The 24,595-nt window shown below is 41.6% G+C and overlaps 1 protein-coding gene across 5 annotated transcripts in view; it reads left to right on the forward strand.

Moving 5' to 3' along the window:
* The first annotated feature begins 13,265 nt into the window (after window positions 1-13,265).
* EMB2421 (FAD/NAD(P)-binding oxidoreductase family protein) overlaps window positions 13,266-24,595 on the forward strand; it is a 48,250-nt gene continuing 36,920 nt past the window's right edge. For 3 of the 5 annotated variants that reach the window (XM_086778294.1, XM_086778295.1, XM_086778293.1), the window contains exon 1: window positions 13,390-13,487. Coding sequence is in view for 1 of the 5 variants with exons in the window: in XM_086778292.1 (XP_086634418.1) it covers window positions 13,322-13,487 (166 nt within the window). In the remaining 4 variants the exon portion in view is untranslated. Of the gene's footprint in view, window positions 13,488-24,595 lie in introns of all 5 variants that reach the window. The other 2 variants (XR_015262624.1, XM_086778292.1) reach the window with 2 other exon arrangements.

The raw sequence follows: 24,595 nt of genomic DNA on the forward strand, positions 1-24,595 counted from the left end.
TTTTAGACCTACTAATAGTGTCTACATGGTGCTCATTTCCATAGGTAGGATTCTATGTAGTAGCTCGAGGAAAGTTGGGCCTTTGTGCCCAATAAGGTAGCACCTCTAGATTCCACGTCTATGAAGAGCTCAAGCAGTACTGGCAAGGATCCAAGTTTCCTGAGCCATTTTGAAGCCATACTATTTTGAATACGCCATCCATAACCTCGTATTTTTTGGGAGTTAACAATGTGGCATCCATATGCCATCTTTCTTCTCTTCAATAGTAGCATGGTTCAAGAAAATCAAGATTGAATATGCTCCACAAATTCCATGCCAGACTTCTTTTGCCACTTCTTCCCTCTCAGATTTAGGCTATAAGGGGCCTTGTTGTTGGCACAGCTTGGATTCTAGCTCTTAATGTAATCTGCCTAAAGAGAAAGGTCAAAATTTATACATCACACAATTTTGGATCAAAATGTTTACTGGCTAAAAATAGCACGTTGTGGTGGACATTTTGGTAAGTCTAAAGATCAGTAAGATTGCATCTTTTCGATCACTTAATAAAAATGACATTTTCTAAAAATTATTGTTAGAGTATGGTAGTCATGGATGTGGTCATAATGCTCAGGGTAGTACATGGCCAAATTTTAGGCCAACTCTGAAGTCAACGTATATGAGCATATGGGTAACATCACACCAGGGAACTTGTGCGCCCAAAAAGATTTCACATTGTAGATTCATCCAAGGTGGATTAGGTGCATTCACACTTAGTAAGGATTAGTTTCTAATGCCAAATTATTGGAACTCCAGTGCATGACAAGAATCTGTTTCAGCTTAGGTCAAGTAATTGATAAAATGATGCTTTCAATGTAGCTCTTCTAGTGGAATACAAGTTTCAATATGGCTCTTCTAGTGGAATACAAGTTTCATTGCATATTGGTTGGGTGTGAATGTGATTATATAGAAACCTTAAATGCAAAGTAGGGGCCACCCACTAGTGGAAAGGGTTTATTTTGTGAGATCAATTTGGCTAACCAAGCTAGAGCTAACCCCATGGGTGATGTATTGGTTGCGGATAGCATGTCTTAGATCTATAATTCCTATATTGGTGCTAGCATGCTCTAGATTCCCACCAACCTTTGATGTATAAATTTTGGGAAGACCATGGCTTAGATCAATAATGGAAATTCATGATTGGGGGAGGAAAATGGTCTAACTCAAGAATAGAGAAAGAGCCATTAAGATTGATCCTAACACATGGGTCACCAAGCCAACACAACAGCAACAACCAAGGATTTTAACATAGCTTTCCCACCAAATTTTAATGCATATTTGGAAAGAGCATGGATTCGATAAATAATGGTAATTCATGATTGGGGGAGGAACATGGTATAACTCAAGAATAGAGAAATAGACATCAAATTGATCCTAGCACATGGGTCACCAACCAAGGATTTTAACATAGCTTCAAACTATATTGAGAGGACACAAAACAGTCCTAGTAGTAATAAGGGAGATGATCAGAGTGATGGTGGATACATAAACTAGATGCACAAACTAGCACTTAGATGCGTAGGTATCTATTATCATTGGATGGAAGATGTAAAATAATCCATTATAAGTGAGGTAGGAGAATATGCCAAATTAGAGAGGAATTTACCTTCTAGCACTTAATCATTATCATTATTAGAAAAATGAGCTTACTTGGGAGGAAGTATTAAGGATTTAATTACCCATTAACCATTAGAAGTTGATTATAGTGATTAGGAAAATCTATCCTCATTAGCATTTGGTGGAGTAGTGTTATGAAAATCTATCTTCATTGGCATTTGGTGGAGTAGTGCTTGGGAAAATCCATACTCATTGGCATTTGGTGGAGAAGTTTGAATCTTGTAACCATTTATCCAATTGCTAACATAAGAACAATTTTTGTGGATGTATATGCTAGATTGATGCTCATTTTAAACTCATTAAGCTTAATATTGAGATGAATATGAGATTCCTAGAAGATACACCACCAAATCCAACAAAAAATGTGATAAAGCCATACCATAGGGGCAAGTGGAAAAGAATTCCTAGGCCACTTAGAAGGAGGTAAATGTGGATAAGATTTACTACAAGTGGGAGTTTAATGGGTGTTGGGGAATCTAATTTGAAATAAGACATTGTATTGATTCATTGAATGGGTATTGATTCATTGGAATGGGTATTGTGATTCATTGAAAGGAGGTAAATGTGGATGAGATTAACTACTACAAGTGGGAGTTTAATGGGTGTTGGGGAATCAACCCTTGAATCCTAGGTAAATGTGCATGAGATTAACTACAAGAAGTGGGAGTTCAATGGATGTTCGGGATTCAACCCGAGTGTGCGAATAAACAAGATACATAGTAATAAGACATTTTATTGATTCATTTAATTGCTTACATTGCTGTGTTCTCTACTTTTGGTACATGCATGAGAATCCAAAGGATATGTGAGAATTAACCACCTCTACTAAGGTTCAACACCTTTATTAAGTGAGTAGTAACCACCTCTACTAAGGATTATAAGTGTGTATTAATGATTATAAGACATTGTCTTGATTCATTGAATTGATTACTTCATTTTGTTCTCTCCTATATCCAAATTAATATAAGAATATTAAAAGGGTAGGTTAATGAGAATCCAAAGGACATGTGAGTAGCCACCTCTACTAAGGTTTAACACATTTATAACTGCTTATTCATGATTAACTAATGCCTAAGACCTATGGGTGCAATCTAAGTATAACACCTTTGGCACACCTGCTCTAGTGGGTCAGATGCCAAGACGAAGTATAAACCAAAATACATGAATACATCTTCATAAGCATATGCCAAAACTAAGCACTCAAGAGGTACATGGAGTACCATGAAGGATTATACAAGATGAACACATAGAACCATATCATGATAAGGACTGGACTTCATGTTGATGTAGACTAAGAGCTTGAAGATAATATCTACAAGCATATCTATGCAAATATATGCCTAAGTGTGAAGCATATGTTGAAAAGACATGCTGAAAAGCCATATCATTAGAAAAAAAAAGATATGTCGATGTAGAATCTTGTGTGATAGAGAATCACTAAAATAAACCTCTAGATAAGATAGAAGCATCTACTTAAAATGAGCATAAATAGTTGGAACAATAAGAAAAGAAGTCATCAAAGAACCATGATCATAAATATCATGAACCACCATAAGATCAAACACTAATATATTATCCTTATGCACAACTGGTGCATCATCCATAGAACTAAAATGATATGGAGAATCAACATCAGCAAGGCATAAAGCCTCCTCTTCGAGGTCATTGTAATCCAAATCATCCATAAGAATATGTGCATTAATGAATGAACCATTTGGAACATGATCATGTGCATCATCATGCTTATCCAAAATAAGAACATTAACTATATCTACATCAACAAGAATATCTGGAACATCAGAATCATGAATATAGGAATTCCTCTTGAACATCATGCACATCCTCAACAGGATCCAATGAACCATCATGAAGTGATCAAGGTAAAACATCATGATGGATCTCAATGACGATAAGGATTATAGCATCACCCATATAAGTGGGAGTGGAAAAGTTGCCATAATCCCACACTCTTAAAAGTTGGTCATGCTTTCTCTCCACAACCCTCAAACATCCCTCAATGCCAAGTTGTGCATAATATCATCCTGCATCTCAGCAATTGGCACATCATTCTGCATAATATATCATTACCATGAAAAATAGAACCCAAGAACTGTGTGATAACTTAATCATCATCATGCATCATTAGATTAGGACGAAGGAAAAAGATAAGCATAAAATTGCATTTAGGATTGACATGGGTCTTTATCATTTTAAGGTCATACCCTTTGGTCTATTATAGTGCACTAACTACCTTTAAAGATTTGATAAATAAAGTACTTCACCTACTCTTGTTTAGGTTAATACATGTTTTCTTTGAATGAAATCCTAATCTATAGTAAAACTAGGGAACACTTGGAGCATGTTAAGGAAGCAATGGGATGTATTAAAGTAAAAGCACATTTACATCCATTTAGGTTGAATACATGTGGCATATTTTTAGTGATGACAAGGGTATCATGGTTAGTAGGGTTTAGATGATGCTTATAATCATTTTAGAGTACATGATGGGCACTGTGGTACAAGAACAAGTGTACTTGATCATTATACATTTAAGGATCTATTTATGCAAGAGATACACAAGATCTATTTGAGGATTTATTTATGCAAGAGACACACACTTCTCCTATTGTGGTAGGTTATATGTGTGTTTTTTAGAACTTTGATATGGTTAGAGAGACAAAGCTTTTATGGGGGGAAAGGGATAACAAAGGAAATCTACAAATTTGTGTCAAGGTGTTTAAGTGACATGACAACACAACAACAAATCTAATTTATAGCTTACCTGAGCATGAGGCAAGCGGACACACAACTCAACAAAGCTGCCCTTTATTGAGAGGGGATAGAATAACAAATTTGTCATTATGGAAAAGTTGACTAAAGCAACACATTCCATAACTACTAAAGTCCATTAGTTAACATAGCATATTGTTATATAGGTAATGTTTTGACATTGCATTATGTGCCACCAAAAAACTGTAAATGATAGAGGCTTAAAGATGATGAGGTAGTTTTAGAAACGTATGCTTGAAGCCATGGGCACCAAGCTTACCTTTAGTTCAAACTATCACCCCCAAATTAATGGTCAAACTGAGAGAGTCAATAAGTGGTTAGAAGAGTACTTGAGGCATTATTGTTTTGACACACAATAATCAACTTAAAAAATTCAACTTGGGATACATAGTTACATTTGACAGAGTTCTGCATTACAATATCACTAAAGCACTCTAGCATTGACATGTCTTGTTTTGAAGTTATGTACAGATACAAAATGCACATACCTTTAATGATCTTTTATGATGACGAATTGGATCCCCAAGATTGAAGCAATATTACAAGGATGATATGTTAAACGCTTAGTCCAAGAAACAGAAAATGTTGACGAGTCTAGAAGATATGTGTAAATTAAAGATGGTGACTATGTGTTTCTATTAAAGATCCCTAAGTCTAGGTATGCCTCACTCAAGGGAAGCACCAACACTAAATGGGCATATAGACTCAATGGACCCAACAAAAGGTGATAAGAAAAGTTAGTAAAGTGGCTTACACTATCTCCAAGAACCAATATCCATGATGTATTTCATGTTTCCAGGAATGTTCGACAAATTGCAAGTTGTTAATGAACTACCACCTATGGACAAATAGGGGATGATCAGTAATTCCCACAAAAGATTATAGGAGTGAGGGAGAGAATCCTAAGGAGCATGCCTATTACTAAATACCTAGTAAGTGGAACTAGTAAGTGGAAGGGACTACCTCATGATGAATCTCATAGGCAATAGAGGAAGGGAGCATGTCTATTACTAAATACCTAGTAAGTGGAACTAGTAAGTGGAAGGGACTACCTCATGATGAATCTCATAGGCAATAGAGGAAGGGAGCATGTCTATTACTAAATACCTAGTAAAAAGGGACTACCTCATGGATGAATCTTCTAGGCAGTAGAGGATTTCATAAAAGAATGTACACAATTGTTGCCATTTCATAATGAGTATTCTAAACATGTTTTGTATTCTAGTGGGTACCTTTTTGGGACTTGATCAATCTCTTTTTACGTTGATTATATGTCCATTTTGAGGAAAACATGTATCAAAAGGGAATGGATTTCATATATGAGACCCACACTCTTATTTTTAGGTGTGAACTTGGGTTAATGCAAAGGTATCCAAGGGTGAATATTGTATCTATGTGTGGCTTTGAATAAGGTTTGTAAAAGGTGTGGCTCATGGTTACCTTAGAAGATGTAGTAAAGAGGTGATTATGTCGTACACTTGTAACCTTAATCATTTTCTTACTAGTCACTCTTCTAAAGTGACTCATCGCCTTACAACTATTTCCATATCTACTAATATGGATCCATATAGCTAAGAATGAATCGTGATCACCATCATCCTTTATTTACTTTTTATTACTGTGTGTGCAACCCTCTATTACTCAAGGTTTCTTGCATGTTAAGATTTCATTAGCAACATTTGCTTCGTGACATGAATCAAGTGTTAACAACATACATTTCAAACTACCCGAATGCCTAAATGGTTACTCCAAAGCAAAATTCAAAGGCCACTACATATCAAGCTAGCAATAAGCACTAATAGTTGGAATCGATAACTAAAAATTGGCGATTAGGACTAGTAGTCATGATTGAAAGCTATTTTTGGTAACTATGTTTGGTAGTAGATGTTGATGACGACCACATAAATTCATAGATCCATGACATTGTCATTTATTTGCATAATGACATCTAGGACCTTTGCATATCAAAACTACATGCATACATAGTGTTCATTGTCCATGTACTCAAAGATTACTCCAATGGTCAAGATGAAAATAATTTTGCTCCAATGTGGCATTCGTACTCACACTCACAATCTTGATGTTTAGTTACAATTAAAGCCAAAATTATGGCACAATAAACACTCACTTAAGAAAGCATAAATCTATGTATGCAAAAATTTACCTTTCAAGGTCTCTAAGATGAAGTTTGCAATGCTTTCCACCAAAAAGGCACCTTAAAACGTGTTTACCATAAATAGCCAAAACACCCCAAAGTGGTGTGTCTTAAATAATCAAGAAGCCTTTTTTAGGATAACCATGTAAGGTCGAAAAATAAATGTTTTAAAAGTGTTGGAAAACAACCACATTCAAGAGGCCATACAAGGAATTGGAAAATTCCCCTTAAAACCATATTCGAAGATCAACTCAACAACATTTTTCTTGATGCATTTGAGTCATATTTAAAGATCTTTGAAAACTCTATCACATTTTTTGCAACACCTTTGATTCAAATTCCTTTGTTTAGGCCCTAAAACAACCCTGCAAACCTGTGGCACAAAAAATTTGGGGAAAGTTTTATATAAAACCTCTTAATAAGTAACATGGACCCAAATGCATCATTAGACACTCACCACATCGGATCTTGTCTACAAGCTACACTTCAATGGCATCGATCTCTACATCTTACGAGTAAAATTTCTACTTAGTTTACTCTGCATTTCTTTCATACACCTTGTAGGTCTCAATTGTCAGCGGCCTTATTAGCAACCAACTGGGTTGCATCAAAGATCACTTGCACTTGCAGGTTGTGTGATTACTTGCTTGGGTATTATCAGAAATGGCAGACAGTGATGTATTTCTGCTGAGGATAAGCTTGACAAGACTAACCACCCGTTATGGTCCTATATAATGTGGCATGTATTGGTAGCCAAAGGGCTATGGAATGTTGTGGTTGGTACTAAGAAACGTTCTGGTTCCTTAGATGAACATGCTGTAAGAAGACACATATGCAGACATGTACTTAATTTCACATGGTACGTTACCACATGATAGTATACCTCCTATACGTAGGAACAAACAAAGTGGGATGGAAGAGATACGTAGGCACATGTGTTGCTTGCTTTGTCGTTACCACATGATAGCATACCTTCTACGTAGTAACAAACAAAGTGGGATGGAAGAGATATGTAGGCACATGTGTTGCTTGCTTTGTCATCAAGAGGAGTATCATTCCTCACATCCGGTCATGTAGAACTGCTGAGCATGTTTGGGATGCATGTGCATCATTGTACCAGGTACGTAATGAAGCACATGTTGCTTATTTTTGCAAGCAATTAGAGTTTGAGCATATGAACGAGGGAGACTCCATGGACAGTTTGAGCATATGAACGAGGGAGACTCCATGGACAGTTTGAGCATATGAACGAGGGAGACTCCATGGACAGTTTCCTTACAAAAATCAAGGATTTTAAGGAGCAATTGGCCAGTGTGTTGATGAAGTATATCTTGACAGCTCATTAGTGCCTACTGTCTTGAATGCGTTGCCGGACTCGTATGATCAAAGTTTTGCTTCTACCATCAGATTGATGATAGTGAAAGATAATCCAAATGCCTGGAAGTTTGAGGAGTTGGTTATTGTGCTCTTGCAAGAAGAGAAATCCAAATGCCTGGAAGTTTGAGGAGTTGGTTATTGTGCTCTTGCAAGAAGAGAAATCCAAGCAAAACATATATGTTATGTGTACAGGAGATCAAGCTTTTACTGCCAGTCAACAAAGAGACAAAGGTATATTCTTTTCTTAGGATAGTTATAAGCCAAAATCACAGTCATCAGGCAAGCCTGCAGACAAGGAAGGTGACAAGCCAAAGAAAAAGGACAAATGTAACTATTACAAGAAACCTGGTCACATACATTAATGAGTGCATGAAGCGGCTAGAGAAGGAGAAAAAGAAAGACTCAGGTATGGCTGCTGATGTATTAGCATCTAATCTACAAACAACGAATCTCCAAACTATGCACATGATGATTGGGCTTTCATTTATGCAATGTAGTTTTGACCATTTGTATAAGGATGTATGTATGGCTGTTAACAGATGTACATGTCTAGTATTTTGAAAGTGGTGCTAGTAAGCGCATTATTTCTCATCGCAGTTTGTTCTTATCACTTGAATCTGTTTCATAGAGAAACACTGTTACATGTGCAAAAAACTCCTCATATCATATAAAAGGAGTTGGTAAAATTATTATCACCACTCCAAATGGTGGAACAATCACGCTCTCAGATGTATTATATGTACCAAGGATCAAGAATAACTTATTATCTATCCACTGCCATTACTATGGCTGGCTTAGTGGTTCAGTTTGTAGATGACAGATGTATTATTCCTTGATTGTATAGTGATGGCAATTCAATTGTTACTGACTTTGTCTCATGGTTTTTAAATGCTAGATGATTACGAAAGATAAAATCATGTTGTATGTACAGTTTATGTGACAAAGGCAATGGGTAATAAGCTATGGCATGCACGCTTTGGTCACTTGAACTTTGGTAGTTTGTTGCATTTGCATAAGCATGGCATGGTATCTAAGCTGCCACATCTTGAAGCCCCCTATCAAACATATTTGTGAGGGCTGTATTCTTGGAAAAATGCAATGGGCATCATTTCCCAAAGATGGTTTAGTTAAAGATGTCCAAAAGTTATAGCTTATACATAGTGATGTATATGGTCCTATGAGAACATCATCTATTGGTGGCTACCTCTATTTTGTAACATTTATTGATGATTATTCGAAACATACCTAGGTATATCCATTGATGATTATTCTAGACAAAAATAAAAATCAGAGGCTTTTATGTGCTTTAAGCACTTTGTTGCTTGAGAAAATTCACAGTAAGCTTCATGATAAGGATGTTAAATGTATTTTTATGGAGTATAGCTCGAAAAGTAAAGGTTACCATCTCTATCATCCGGTTACCAAGCAGATTCTTATGAGTAGAAATGTTATATTTATGGAAGATGCAATTCATTCCTTGCTTTCGTGTAAAAAACAACAAAATATATGTTCGCAGGACGACACTCTCCTTCCATGCAAGACACATTGATGTAGAGCATTTAGGCACCCAAAGGAATGCTGAAAATCAGCTCACACACAGGTTAAAAATCAGCATCTTTTTCAGCCCACAGATCAGTCTATTGATGAAGCAAATGTGGATGATGCAGTTGATGAGAAAAGAATGGAAATCGAGGAGTCAAAAAGTATGCCAAAATGGTTGGTGCAAACACTATGTGATAGTAAATTGGCCACTCCTTTGCCTATAGCAGAACACGTGTAGGTGCCAGTTTATGTAATAAAGAGGAACCTATCTCCTTTGATGAAGCAAATGAATCAGAACAATGGATGAGTGCTGTGTAATTTGAATATGACGCTTTACTCAAAAATGATACTTAGGAGTTGTCTAATTTGCCTCATGGTAAGAAGGCCATTGGCACAAAATGGGTTTACAAGCTTAAATGTAAACCTGACAGTATTGTCGAGCGATACAAAGCAAGGCATGTTGCAAAGAATTATGCACAGGAAAAAGGCATTGTCAGCAGACGGTGAGATCTATGTACCCACATGCCGTCGTATGACTACCATATGGAGTATCATTGCACTAGTAGCACATAAAGGTTAGAATATACGTTGATTGGACATTAAAACTACTTTTTCGAATGGAGATTTGCATGAGGAGGTCTATGTATTTCTCCTCATGGATTTGTTCAGGAAGTTCAGGAATAAAAATATACAGATTGAAAAAATCTATGTATGGTTTTCAGTAGGCTCCCAGAGCATGGTATAAGAAGATACATAATACTTGGTTGTACAAGGTTTTTGCACAAAAGTCCTACTGACAGTGCTACCTCTACACTAAGAGGAATAAAGATTAATTTTGGTCATCGTGCTATATGTTGATGACATGCTACTCACAAGCCCTAATGATGATGATCATATTCTAGCTTTTATAGTGCTGATTTATAGGGATCTTTGGAAATGTCAGATCTTGGCCCGTTGCACTATTATTTGGGCATTGAGTTTCCCCAACGTAATGATGGCATTATTATACTACAAACACAATACATAGAGGCATTGTTGAAGAGGTTTAATCTTGGAGACTGCAAACCTATTGTTACACCTTTGGAACTTGGTTTACGACTTAGTCTTGAAGATGCAGGTGACCCTTTTGGTGTTAGCTTGTATCAAGAATCTGTTGGATGTCTTATCTTCTTATGTCACACTAGGCTTGACATTCAATATGGGATCTTAGCATTGGGTAGATTTATGCATAGCCTAGGCATAAAGCATTGGCTATCTGTCAAACGGGTGTTCCGTTACCTAAAGGGCCATAAGCGCTTTGGGTTGTTTTATTCCAAGGGGGTACATCACAGCTGCATCCATTTATAGACTCAAACTGGGCTGGATGTTACGACATGAGTGTTTATAAGTGGTTTTGCTTTCTCCTTGGTGATTCATGTATATTATGGCTCAGCAAGAAGTAACCCATTGTTTTATTCCAAGGGGGTACATCACAGCTGCATCCATTTATAAACTCAAACTGGGCTGGATGTTACGACATGAGTGTTTATAAGTGGTTTTGCTTTCTCCTTGGTGATTCATGTATATTATGGCTCAGCAAGAAGTAACCCATTGTGGCCACCTCTAGCTGTGAAGCTGAGTACAGGGTAGTGTTTATAACTATAGTTGAGCGTGTTTTGGATCAGATGCCTTATTGTTACTGATTTGGGTATTGGTGAGTCCTTAGCCACTACCATCTTTACTGACAGTCAAATCGCTATGCCAATTGTGAGGAATCCAGTTTTTCATGCTTGCACAAAGTGCATCGAGGTGCATTATGTCAAGGAGAGATGCTCCACAAGGGAAATGAGCTTTGGGTTGGGTTAGCAACATACTTCTTTAGCAAACTTACGTGAAAAACAAGATGAACTTTTAGACCATGTGGTAAATTTAGCAAGTAAGCCAATTTTTCGTATCTCTTTAAGACCTTCAAAACCTTGAAGGGACTAGTATAACTATGAGATATCATCTTATCTCTCCCAAATTTTAAGCTACTTATATCAGGTTGTACTCTCAAGAATACCATTTCACCTTCTTTGAATTCTTGTGGTATACTTTTCTTGTCATAATAGGCATGTTTTTCTCTTCCAACTCATGGCCATCGAGGTGGCTTTCTTACATCCATGGTAGGAAATGCACAATAGTTGTACGACAATAAAAAACAAGATGTCAACAAATGAATCAACTTCCCGCATAGTGTTCCCAAAAAAACTTCGAGCTATATACTCAACAACTTGTAACATTATCATTTTTTCCTTACAAATGAATCAACTTCCCGCATAGTGTTCCCAAAAAAACTTCGAGTTATGTACTCAACAACTTGCAACATTATCATTTTTTTCTTACAACTAAACTTCAAGGCTTGTACATTATTTAACTCTAAGATTTGCAATACAACTTAAAGTTATAAAGTTTATGATCTCTTAGGTTTTGGTGAACATCGATTTAACCAACAAAAATGAGTATCTAAATGGACACAAGACTCTTTGGAGACGTGTTATCATATGATAGAGTTGCAAACAATAGGTGGGGACTCTACTTTATCATGACAATGTGTAATGGGCGTTAATATCTCTTCAAGTCTAGGCAAGTGGATAGGTACCACCAAGGTTCACCTAAGTGGATAGGTACCACCAAGGTTCACCTAAGTGGCCATGAGAAGTGTGAGTTGTGTGATTTGAGCATACTATTGTTAAGTGTGCCTTTAAGTGTCATGTCTCCATGTGGGTGCCAATTAGTAATTTTTATTAAAGTTGACAACCCTTTGTTATTGATTGAAGATGACATTTTGAGCTTGGCATGCTGGACATAAAATATATGAAGTTGTCCAGTAGTTGGCACTTTAGCTTTAGGGGTCGTAATTTGATGGCTGGCACTTTAGCTTTAGGGGTTGCAATTTGATTGCAAGCAGGCATTTTGAGCTAGGCACTTTGGACATAAAATATATGAAGTCGTCCACTAGTTGGCACGGTAGCTTTAGGGGTCGTAATTTGATGGCCGTAGTGGCGAACGTCAAAAATCACCCCTTTCCACCTTCGTGATTGTGTCTGTGATGTTGAGGTTCAATATTGGAGGGTGACATGTGCAGGAGATAATTGTGAATAGACCTATAAGGCCTAGGGTAAGGGGGGGCAAAAGCAAGCGAATCATGTTGTATCCCATCGTTCAACACAAGTACTTTCTTTTTGAACTTTTGTTGAGGTGTATATATTTTATTTGTCGACAATCTCCTTATTTAGATTGACTCTATCTGATCTTCTTCTGTGTAGGGCAATGAATCTAATTGGGATCCCTAAGCACCTGAAAAATTGCATAAATTTATTATTGCCTTAACAGTGGAGGTGTTAACTTTGGCTTTAGTTGAGGATTTGGTGTATGGAAGGCCCAATTCATTACACAACATGTGCAGTGTTGCAGTCAAGGTTGCTTTTTGAAGGGCGTAACACTCGTGCTTGGCCATTTTGACCATGAAATACATCCACTTATTTTGAGTGGTCGCCAACCAGTCATTTTGAAGGGTGACACAGCCCGTCAAGAATCATCCATTTTGACCATGAAATACATCCACTTACTTTGAGTGGTCGCCAACCCGTCATTTTGAAGGGTGACACAGCCTGTCAAAAATCATCCTCGGTTGCAGTGTGAACAGGGGTTCCGTGGCAAATTCGGCCGCCCAATAATGCTGATATGAAAGACTGGGCGCCGGATGCGTCTGAACACAGCCTTAGTCATAAGAGGGGGGTAGAAAAGTGTTTACTTGTTGAAGAGAGGAACTGAGGAAAAATTATGTTTTCTGTGAGGAGGTTTGCTTGTGCATCAGGTTCCAACCATGGGAGATTTCACAGGAAGGCTTTCCATGGCCTGCATGAGAGGCACGAGATATCCGTGCCTGTGCTTATCGTTGGAGCAGGTCCTGTTGGCCTCGTACTCTCCATCTTGCTCGCAAAACTTGGTGAGTCCAATCACACAGCAATTCAGTAAAAAAATTTCGCTTAATGTATTCAAACCTCCTTTTAAACGATTTTTCACTATCAATCAAACCCTTTTTTCTTCCTCTTTGTAAATTTTCACCAATTTTTTTGTAAAACATTTCATGCGAATAGCCCTTCCAATGGGATATCCTTTGTGCAGTGAAAACCTATGCATATGCATGCATCTTAGAAACAATGGGAGAAACCAAAAGGAAGGGAAAAGTTAGACGGATTTATAAAATATTAAAAAGAAAGAGAAAAAATGTGTGTGTGTGTGTGTGTGAGAGAGAGAGAGAGAGAGAGAGAGAGAGAGAGAGAGAGTGAGGGAAACACACATGGAATACAACAGCAGTCGGCGCAAAAGCAAGACTGTGGATTGCTGAATGGACAGTACGGCTGTATGGCAGCAAAAGTTGCAGATAGTGTGGTTTACGATAGCCTCCGGAGATCACCGCATAGGCTTCAGAACATGATGTCAGTAGTACGACTGCCGTACAGGTATATGAACAGTAGCAGGGCTGCGCTTTCTCGACGTGGGGAAGCTTGATCGTGTTGATGATGCCCACGTAATACTTGTTGATGTTTTTTTACAAGAGGACTTAGCCCATATAAATATTCAAGATGCTTTTTGTAGGGGAACGCCCTTTTTTTTAAAATTTATAAAGCTTTCCCCACCTTATAAAGATACAAAGAATAAAGTGCCTGCCCGTGTCACTTTGTAAGCGGGTTTTGCAAACTTAAAATGATTTACAACATTTACAATGGAGTCTCCTTGCACAAAGCCAACATGTAGACATGTTAACAAACAAGTCACGCCACATGCCCTAGGTAGTTCCGGGTGTCCCGGTTCCTTAGGTCGACACAACACAAATCAGGTAGGTAGCACAAAGCATACATATGCTCAAGCATAAATCTAGTGTCACACACACTTATACTAGTGCAATTCACTCATGCAAGAAATGTCCGTTCACACCATCATGAGCTCACCTAGCTTTGGACCAGGGAGTTGTACCATTGGATCCCGAGAACCTGAGAGTCGAACTACTTGGTTCTTCTACTGGCATAGGTCCGGAAATTGTACCGCTTGATCTACCTTGCCATGAGGCTCCTGGAATAGTACCACACGAGCAACTTATCACTAGAGCTAACACATCTAGACTCTGAGGATTGTACCACTTGAGTACACTAGTGTAAACATATCCATGGATAAAACGGCCAACAAATAACTTTTATTCACAAAATAATAATTATTACAAAGATAATCGGGGACTAATGGCGGCATCTCCTCTTGCTCTCATATGCGACAGGATGTCCTTGCTGTTGTTGCAAAACTGCGCCCAAACCGCCTCCACTCGTGTTACATAAGACGGTTAAGGGCTTGTCCAGGTTGGGAGGCTGCAAAACTGGCCCGGAAGACATGATATCCTTGAGCCGTTGAAAGGCTGCCTACTCCAAGGGTGTCCAAACAAAAGCACGATCCTCCTTAGTAGCATCAGTTGGAGCATTACTTTCGCGGGCATCTTCTTAGGTAGTGAACGTTGGTTGGCATGGGCCACATGATGATGGTCTCAATCTTGGCGGGATCCATGGAGACGCCATCTGCTGAGATAACGTGTTCCAAAAAGGAGACCGTGGTCCAGAAGAACTCGATCTTTTTCCGATGAAGTATCAAGTTGTGCTCATTAATCAGCCGGAGAGCATCCAAAAAGACAATGATGAAAATCCCCAAGTAGGGTTGAAAAATGCGAGACATCATTCTACTGAATGTAGTCGGGGTATTGGTTAATCCATAAGGCATCACCAAAAATTTGAAGAGGCCCAAAAAAGTTATGAACGTCGTCTTTTGAATATTGTCCGGGCGAATCCTGACCTGATGGTACCCCGACTTTAAGTCTAGCTTGCTGAACCATTTGGCACATGCCAGCCGATCCAACAAATCATCGATGCGAGGTAGAGGAAATTTGCTCCAGCCACTTGGTGAAGGTAAAACGCAGCATTCATATTCATTTACAGCATTCATACTCAGTCTAGAATAGTCCCAAACAGCCCCTCTCTCAGCCCAAGCTTTGCATCCCTTCGTCATTCCATTGGGAAGAGTGCATAGGCTCGAGATTGGACATCTTTGGTGCTTCTACAGCAGTGTACAGTTCAGCCCAACACTTGGTCTTCAGAGGTCTTGCATTTGGCTTATCGTCAGTCACACCATCAGTCTCTTTAAAGATAATAAAGCAAATACTATCTCAGTAACGGGATATGCTTTCTGATGCAAACCCTAAGGTTTCTACTGACTGTATATGCATGAATGCGTCTCTTTAAGTGGGTTAAGGGACTTAGACTGACTGACTGACTTGCTATGGCTGAGAATGACCTACGTAGCTCGTGCCTGACTTATCCTGGACTGAGGATTACAATGGGATTATCCTAAATGGAACTAATATTGTTACAATGTTGCACTGATGATGATGATGAGCCAGTTTGTCACCATGCACTACAGTGCAGAGTGCATGTGACTACCTCAGCCAGTGGCTTGTGCCTCGTTGAAAGTAGGCACCACCAAGCCTTAGATGTTCATGAGGCAATCCTCATGGCGGGAAATTGAGGTGGCGTTCAATGGCTAGAGACTCCATCAACCGTTGCACCTTCAGCGATGGTTTCGAGGGGGAGTAGTGGCTGTCCTCCCGTGGGCGAAGTTGCTCCAAGTAACCTCTAATGGTGGTGGCTAGGTGGCTCCATTGCACCAGGGTCTCTGCTCACGCCTTCTTCGGCGAGATCTCGGGGTGGTGAAGGTGCCTGTATGTGCTCTTATCAGTGAGAAAGGTGAGGTTAAAGTAGATGAATAGATGAAGCCCCTTCCCGTTCGATAGAAGGCGCAGAAGCTCCATGCTAGCCATAGGCCGTAGAAGCTCCCTCTAGGGTCCTGCTGTGGTCAGAGGTGAGGCTGGCGGCTGGCTGTTGGCCGCTTCCGAATGTAAGGACTTATAACGGTTTGTCGTCTAGCGGAACCAATATCTCACAAGCGGGTGACACAAGTGAGAATCCATGGTGCTAGTGTGCCAAGAAGAGCTATGCGTGTCGTATTGGGAGTGGGCTCGGGTCAAGGACGCTCACGGCGAGAGTCAAGGAGTCAGACTCTATCTTGAGGTAGCCCTTAGCCATGAATTGAATGTAGGTGATCTGGTGCTGGTTGCCAACTAAGGCCGCCTGAAGCAGGTTTCTAACCTACCCGCGTCCATGTTAGCAGTCATCTCCTGTTTGTATCATATAACTCAGTAGGGAGTGAGGGCCTCTGTTGTGGGTGTTCCTGCCAAGTTAGAAGTAGTTTCCATTTTTCCTCATTTTCCATGTTTTCCCAGTTTTGCTAGTCGCGGGGGAGACTTTTTCAGTTCTGTGTTGGCCGACTTTGTTTGCTTCTGGCTGATTGAGGATTATTCAATCATGGGCATTTTCTGTTGTTGTCGGCTTGTTTTAGGCTGGCCGACTAGCAGCACAGGGTGGTATATATACCACCCTTGCCCCCCCACTTCTTATTGTACCGGATCTTGTTTATATAGCAGAGTTTATACAGCTTCTCTCTCTCCAGTTCTATGTTTTCTTTCTCACGGTTTTGCTATTTTTTGGTGCTGATTGGAGAATTTCTGGGCTGTTCGGGACGTGGAGAAGCAAGTAGAAGGTGGCCATCATTGCTGGACAGCCACCTTGCATAGTGTTTGCAGCCTCTTCTTCATTTTTTTCCCACCCACCCTTTCGTCAGAAGACCTTGTGAACCCTTGAGATGGCATATTTGCTTGAGATGCCTGAGAAGCATGTGAAGATCCGCACCCTCCCAACATTCCCGGTGGACTGACGGTTGGACGGGACCAAGTATGGCATCTGGAAGGTAATGATGGAGTCTGTCCTAGAGTCTTATGATTTGGCTGCTTTCATTGTGGTTGGAGTTCCACGACCAGAGTTGGAGGAGGGTGAGCTTTTACCTTCTACTAGGAAAGAGCGGGAGGCTCGGGCATAGTTGTGGGATCGTGTCAACGCTCGTGTGCGTTCTTTCATCTTCCTTAATTGCACACCCCAAGTGATCAATCACATCAAACACATGACGTTGGCCTGAGGGATTTGGCAGCACCTGGCTCCCTTATATATCAGGGTATCACCCATGAAGCAGATTTCCTTGGAAGTGCAGATGCGAGTGATGAATCCTGCAAAGTCTTCAATGATGTGGGAGCACCTCAACAAACTCGAGGCTCTTTAGCAGGAGGTTCTTCAGACTAGGAAGGAGATATTCTTAGAGGATATGGCCATCACTTTGCTGTCTCATCTCACCCCTCAGTATTCAACTTTCTATTCTTCTTTGATCACTAGTGGGAGGCTTAGCACCATCACATGGGAGGAGCTTGTGCCGATGGTTTTGGATCAGGAAGAGGTTTACAAACCCTCCACAGGGTGGAGGTTTTGAGGCTTTGACTGGCCAGCGGTCGAAAGGCCGCAACAACAACAACAACAAGGGCAAAGAGAAGTCTTCATCGGCGACGTCTTCTGTGAAGAATCCCGACTCAGAGCGTGATGCTTTGAAGGTCGAGCGGACCTGTAACCATTGTGGCCAGAAGGGTCACTATTGGAGGAAGTGTCCTCAGCGGAGTATTGAGAAAAGTGTTGATTCTTCTTCAGTTGCAGCTGCAAAGACTCTAGCTTTTGTGCACTTGGAGATTATGGACATAGATGCTTTATCTTCTTTGAGCAGGGAGGCAGTTGGTCTTACCGTCAGGGATACTCGGGAGTGGATTCTCGATGGTGGTGCCTCTAGGCAAATGACTCCTTCCCGAGAGTTATTACAGGCTCTTCGACGACAGATAGGTCACATCTCCATTGATGACAAATCCACTATCCCGATTCACAGTGAGGGCAGGTTGGAGATTATTCCCAATGGCAAAGGGGGGAAGCATTCCTCACGGGTTCTTTATGTCCCATCCCTTGGTTTTCATCTTTTGTCAGTGCATGAGGTTTGCAAGGCTGGCATACGGGTGGAGTTTGATGAGCATTTTGTTGCTCTCCGGGACAAACCAATAGCCCAAGTTGTTTGGAAAGGCAGAGTGGAGAATGGGATCTACAAACTCTCAGCACTCTCTTCTCTGACAAATACTCAGCTCGATGATTTGTGACATTTCCGTTTTGGCCATTTGAATGTGGATGCATTGCGGCGGGCTTTTCGGGACCAAATGGTGGATGGCTTGCTAGATGGAGGGACACTGTAGTTTTTGCATTCGTGGTAAGTAGCATAGTGAGTCTTTTCCGAAGCAGGCTACTAGGCGGGCTTCGAAACCTTTGGAGTTGGTACACACTGACTTGTGTGGACCTATGCAAACCCCATCTTTGGGAGGTTCCTTGTACTTCATGTTGCTTGTGGATGATTGTAGCATGTTTACATGGGTTTATTTTCTTTCCCAGAAGGACCAAGCCTTGGCTCGGTTCAAGGAGTGGCATGTTATGGTGGAGAAGGAGTCTGGATTGCAGGTGAAGACTCTTCGGACTGACAAAGGAGGGGAGTTTTCTTCTAATGCTTTTGTGCAGTTTTGTGTGGAGCATGGCAGTAAGCGGGAGCTGGCCAATACAGGATCGCCTTCAGAGAATGGAGTAGTTGAGCGTAAGAACCGGACTGTGGTGGAGATGGCGAGGACGATGCTGGAACATCATGATCTTCCTCATCCACTATGGGGAGAGGCTGTGGCTACAACTGTCCATACCCTCAACCGATCTCCGACGACTTCAGTACTGAAGATGACTCCATATAAGGCTTATTTTGGCAGGAAACCAGATGTCTCCCATTTTTCGTGTTTTTGGGAGTGATGCCTATGTTCACATTCCAAAGAAGCAGAGGGGGAAGTTTGACTCGAAGTCTTAGAAGCTTGTATTTGTGGGATATAACTCTCTATTCGGTTGTATGACCCAAAGTGGAACGAGGTTGTTGTTATAGCAGGGATGATATCTTTGATGAGCATGTTCATATTCCATTGTTCATGAGCCACCACTTCTTGGAGAACCAGATGAGTATGAGGATGATTCCTAGGCTATTGTTCGAGCTAGCCAGCCTCAATCAGTTGTAGAGGTTGAGCCCGAGGTTGGCGATGAGCCCCAGCAGAGCAGCAGGAGGCTCCGGGCTTTTTTTGAGTACCAAAGTGGTTGTTGGACACCATTTGGGGGTCAGGTGTTACGGAGTATCTCTCCGAGGGGACCACAGAGTATGGACCTCGAAGATTGCACAGAGTTCGTGATAAAAGTCAATCAGAGCAGCTGCTACAGGGGAACTATGCTTTGATGTCTCGTATCATTCGGGACAAAGAGCCTGTAACTCGCAGCGGCGGTGCCCGGGGGACTAGGGCCTTTGACACACTTGTTGATACCATCAATGCATATTAAAACATTTAAACATCCTGGAGTCCACCAGACCCCTTTCAGACTGAGAAATGTCCAGGCTGGTGACAGAGCCCACTTCCGTTAAGGAAGCTCTTTCGCAGGAGACTTGGAGGAAAGTCATGCAAGTGGAACTTAAAGCCATTGAGAAGAATAACACTTGGGAGTTGGTTCCGCGGCCGTCAAAACGGTCAGTCATTGGTATTAAGTGGGTCTATAAGACCAAGTATACGTCTTATGGGTCGGTGGACAAGCACAAGGCCAGACTTGTGGCTAAGGGCTATGCTCAGTGGCCTGGCATTGACTACGACGATACCTTTGCACCAATAGCGAGGATGACCACATTTCGGACGGTTCTTGCCCTTGCCTCTTCTCAGCGGTGGCCGGTGTATGAGATGGATGTAAAATCTGCATTCCTTAATGGTGACTTGTAGGAGGAGGTGTATGTTGAGCAACCTCCAGGCTTTGAGGTTCCGGGATCAAAGGGGATGGTTTACAGGTTACGGAAGGCCTTGTATGGTCTTGAACAGGCTCCCAGGGCTTGGAATTAGAAGATCGATTCTTTCTTTCTTTTTTCTTTTTTTGAGAGAGAGATCCTACTATTAGTTAACATTACAACTCGCTCATCGTCCTAGCCAAGCTGGTGTTGAGAGCAACGAAGTCCATCTACGCGGCCCTCAGAAGAGAGTGATGGCCGGAGTCCACCACGGAGAGCGGAGCGGCTACACGAGAGTCCTCCTGGAGAGAAGGGGTCAGAACATGAATGACGTCGACGATGAGGCTTTGGAGGGCGCGGAGGAAGATGCCGCTGAGGGGTCCTAGCAGGGTTTGAATCCAAGACCTCTCGGTCCTAGGCAAACACTTAACCACTTGAACTACCACCTCATTGACCAATTCTTTCTTTCTTAGAAAGGGTTTTCAGAGATCAGTTCCAGATCCGAACTTGTATCTCTTTTGGGAACACGGTATGGTCACCTTGATTATCCTTTATGTGGTTGATCTGATTCTCATCGGCGGTCACGTGAAGCAGATAGTTGTGATGAAGGTTGCCTTGTCAAAGGAGTTTGAGATGACAGATTTAGGCTTACTCCATTTCTTTTTGGGATTGAAGATTTGGGTGACCCAAAGGGGGTTCTTTATTTCTCAGTAGTAGCGGTATGTTCATGAGTTGTTGGAGGCCTTTGGGATGGAGAACTGCAAGCCTATTTCTTCACCGATGGACCCGAATACCAAACTTACAATTAGTGATCCTTGTGAGCAGGTTGATGCCTCCTTGTATCAGAAGCTTGTTGGTTCATTGATTTGGTTGTTGAACACTAGATTGGATCATGTAGACACGTTTGAAGACTCATTGGGACGCAGGATTGCAGATCTTGCGGTATCTGCAGGGTACGAAGGATCTTGGACTCCCGAGTTAGACTTCGAGGTTTGAGTGACTTAGATTGGGGAGGAGATCCAGACACGAGAAGATCTGCATTAGGCTATGTATTTATCCTTGGCTTAGGAGCTATTTCTTGGTGCAGCAAGAAGGAGCCAACTATTGCCTTGTCTTCTATAGAGGCAGAGTACTGGGCTGCTTGTGCTGCTGCTTGCGAGATTGTGTGGCTGCGGAGGTTACTTGGCGAGATTGGGTTTCCACAGAAAGAACCCACGGTCATCCAGTGCGATAACCAGAGCTGTATAGCTATTGCTCGGAACCCGGTCTTCCATGCCCGGACCAAGCACATAGAGATAAGATATCACTTTGTTTGCGAGAAGATTTTGGCTGGTGACATCTTGCTTATCTATTGTTCGACGGAGGACCTCTTCACGAAATCTCTACCTCAACAGATGCTCTGTCAGCACTCCAGCTCACTGGGGTTGGTTTGACATCCAAGAGCTGAGAGAGGGTGTTAGTAGTCATCTCCTGTCTGTACCATATTACTCAATAGGGAGTGAGGGCCTCTATTGTGGGTGTGCCTGCCCAGTTAGGAGTAGTCTCCATTTTTCCTCATTTTCCATGTTGTTCCCAGTTTTGCTAGTTGTGGGGGGGGCTTTTTCAATTGGCCGATTGGTTCTGTGTTGGCCGACTGAGGATTATTTAGTCGTGGGCGTTTTTTGCTGCTGTCGGCTTGTTTTAGGGTGGCCGACTAGCAGCACAGGGTGGTATATATACCACCCTTGCCTTCTCCCCCCACTTCTTATTGTACTGGATCTTGTGTATATAGCAGAGTTTATACAGCTTCTCTCTCTCTCTCTCTCTCTCTCTCTCTCTCTCCACTTCTGCGTTTTCTTTCTCACAGCAGTTCATCTCATTTCCGCTGGGCATTCCGACACTGCCATGGGTGGCTGGCTTGTAGGGATGGGCTGCCGACTAGCTTGTTGACTAGAGTGGTGTTTGCCATGGCGGCAATAGAAGAGGCCAAAAGCTGAAATTCCTTGATAGGAAAAGCACATCCGTGAACTACAGAGCAGCTGCCATAGAGTTCTCCAAAAAGACGGGGGGGGGGGGGGGGGGGGGGGGGGGCGGGAGCGAGGATGGACGGAACGAGTGGGTCAAGAGGAGGACTGAAGGGAGAAAATGGGGGAAACAAGAAAGACGAAAACAAGAAAAAATAAAAAAAAGGTGTGTGTGTGTGTGTGTGTGTGGGGGGGGGGGGAGGTTGACAGTTCTCATGCCCCATGCAAGGGCAAGAGAAGGCAGAGGGGGATGCCAATTGGGGGGGGGGTGCGTGCAGGCCTTCGGGGGGGTAAGGACCACATACCTGAAAATCCAAACTAGGTTAAGATAACCACATAATCTTGGGTCCAGATCCGAGATCAGCGACTGTAATAGATTGTGGCTAGCGGCTCACCACCTAGCCATAGGTTCCCTTTAGGAACCACCCCCAAGCCTGAGGTCCGATTGTCGTGAGTCCGCTAGTCCTCGACAACTCGCTCTGGCATCCCATACAACTAGACCACCGACTTGCTAGAGTCAACCAAATCAACTCAATCAACTCATATAACCAAAACAAGTCATGCTGACTGCACCAGTCTATGCACCATAACACTGGATGTCTTACCTCTCACAAGTACGGTGTACCGATATGCAAAAGAAGTCCCTAGTAGAACTCAATATACGGAAAAATAACTCATGTTGTCTCTCAACATTTGCGCAAAAGCACCAACCTCTCAGTAGATTCTGTCACTCAACACGTCTTTCAGCAAGAAACACTCTTACACAAGAACTAACCCTAGTTACCAACAGGTTCTTGTTTTGTGTTAAAGAGTTTTCTCCGGAAAATATGCTTAAAGCAACCAATCTCTGAGCTTGCTATGTTAGAAAATTCCCAACCACCACTCTTGGTACGGCTAAGGCATAACTGCCAATCATCTTTCCACATCCTGGTCTCCACACTCCCAACAGAATCCGTTCAATCACAGTAGCATAGGGCCATCCTAGTCTAAAGACTTAAAAGCATCAGGAGATCCAACATATAAGCGTCCCATACAAGGATGAAAGGTTTCATCGAGTCTAACACCTGAGTTTCTTGTCCTAGCTATCATCTATCCACCGGGTAAATTATCAAGGTGTGAGGTCTCTCACGACCTCGGCCCCTGTAACCAAACCCACATCGGGTTAGATACCTGAGCCGTCCACGATCCTCAATCCTTTGGGTTTAAGCCTCCAATTAGTGCATCAACTCTTTAGGGTGAAGGTTGAGAGATGTAAACCAGTACATAGATTAAACCAGTACATAGATTAAATCATGATCATCCAAGAAAAAGGCAAAGAGCATATAAAATTTCCCAATAAGATGCAAATACATTTGGACTCCATCATATTTTGGCAATCAAAAAAGACCTCATGAATTTACTTCATTAAATAAGGATGGTTTTACAATAAGGTACTAAAAGCACCCAAAAATTGAGTTTTCCAGGTAACCTGGAGCCCAAGGGATAAAATCCATCAAATTTCCGGTTCCACAAGCCACTCTTGGACCCATGCAAGAGTGTGCGGATTCATATGTGAATCCTACGTAGTGAGAACCTCCCTGCACCAGGAGACAACGTGTTGATCGTCTTCCACTACATGGCAGGACTTAGGTTCCTCAACTTCGGGTTCATTCATGTCCAATCCCATAGGACTCTGAACCACGCTTTCCCGATTATCCTCTTGCAAAACCATGGGGAGGATAGGGCACAAGCCAACTTGGAGGCTTCACCATCTCCAAGTTGTTGCTGGCAACTGTTTCAAGATCAATAAAGAAAGAAAAAGGGATCACAGGCTGCCTAAAACGTGCTGCTCACGTGACTAGCCTTTGAAGGAAGGCTCACTAGGCTCCAAGCACCTTTGTAGACATCACGATTGTGTCCATGAGTTCTGGCATGACTGAGTTCTGAAAAAAACACCAGTAGAGAGCAAAAAAGCAAGTAATTAGAACTTAGTCACTAGTGTGGAGCTGATATTCTAGCCAAGGAGTTGACAAGAAATGTGGATTTGGAGACGAGAGGGCTGTCCATGGGTCTATAGCCACACTTTTTTTTTTTTTTGGGGGGAAAAAGATCCTTCTATTAGTCAATGAAAAAAACAGCCATGAAAGGCTAAGTACAACTGCAAAGGGCTAGATGCAAACTCGCCTCCATGTACGAGGCAAGGATCCAAGAATCAAGGGGTGGAGAAAGATGCCCTTCTCCTTCGGCTGGCTGCTCTATGAGGAGAAGGCTA

This window comes from Cibotium barometz, chromosome 39 (genome assembly GCF_041138505.1).
Source record: "Cibotium barometz isolate CiBa-2024 chromosome 39, ASM4113850v1, whole genome shotgun sequence".
Lineage (NCBI taxonomy): Eukaryota > Viridiplantae > Streptophyta > Polypodiopsida > Cyatheales > Cibotiaceae > Cibotium > Cibotium barometz.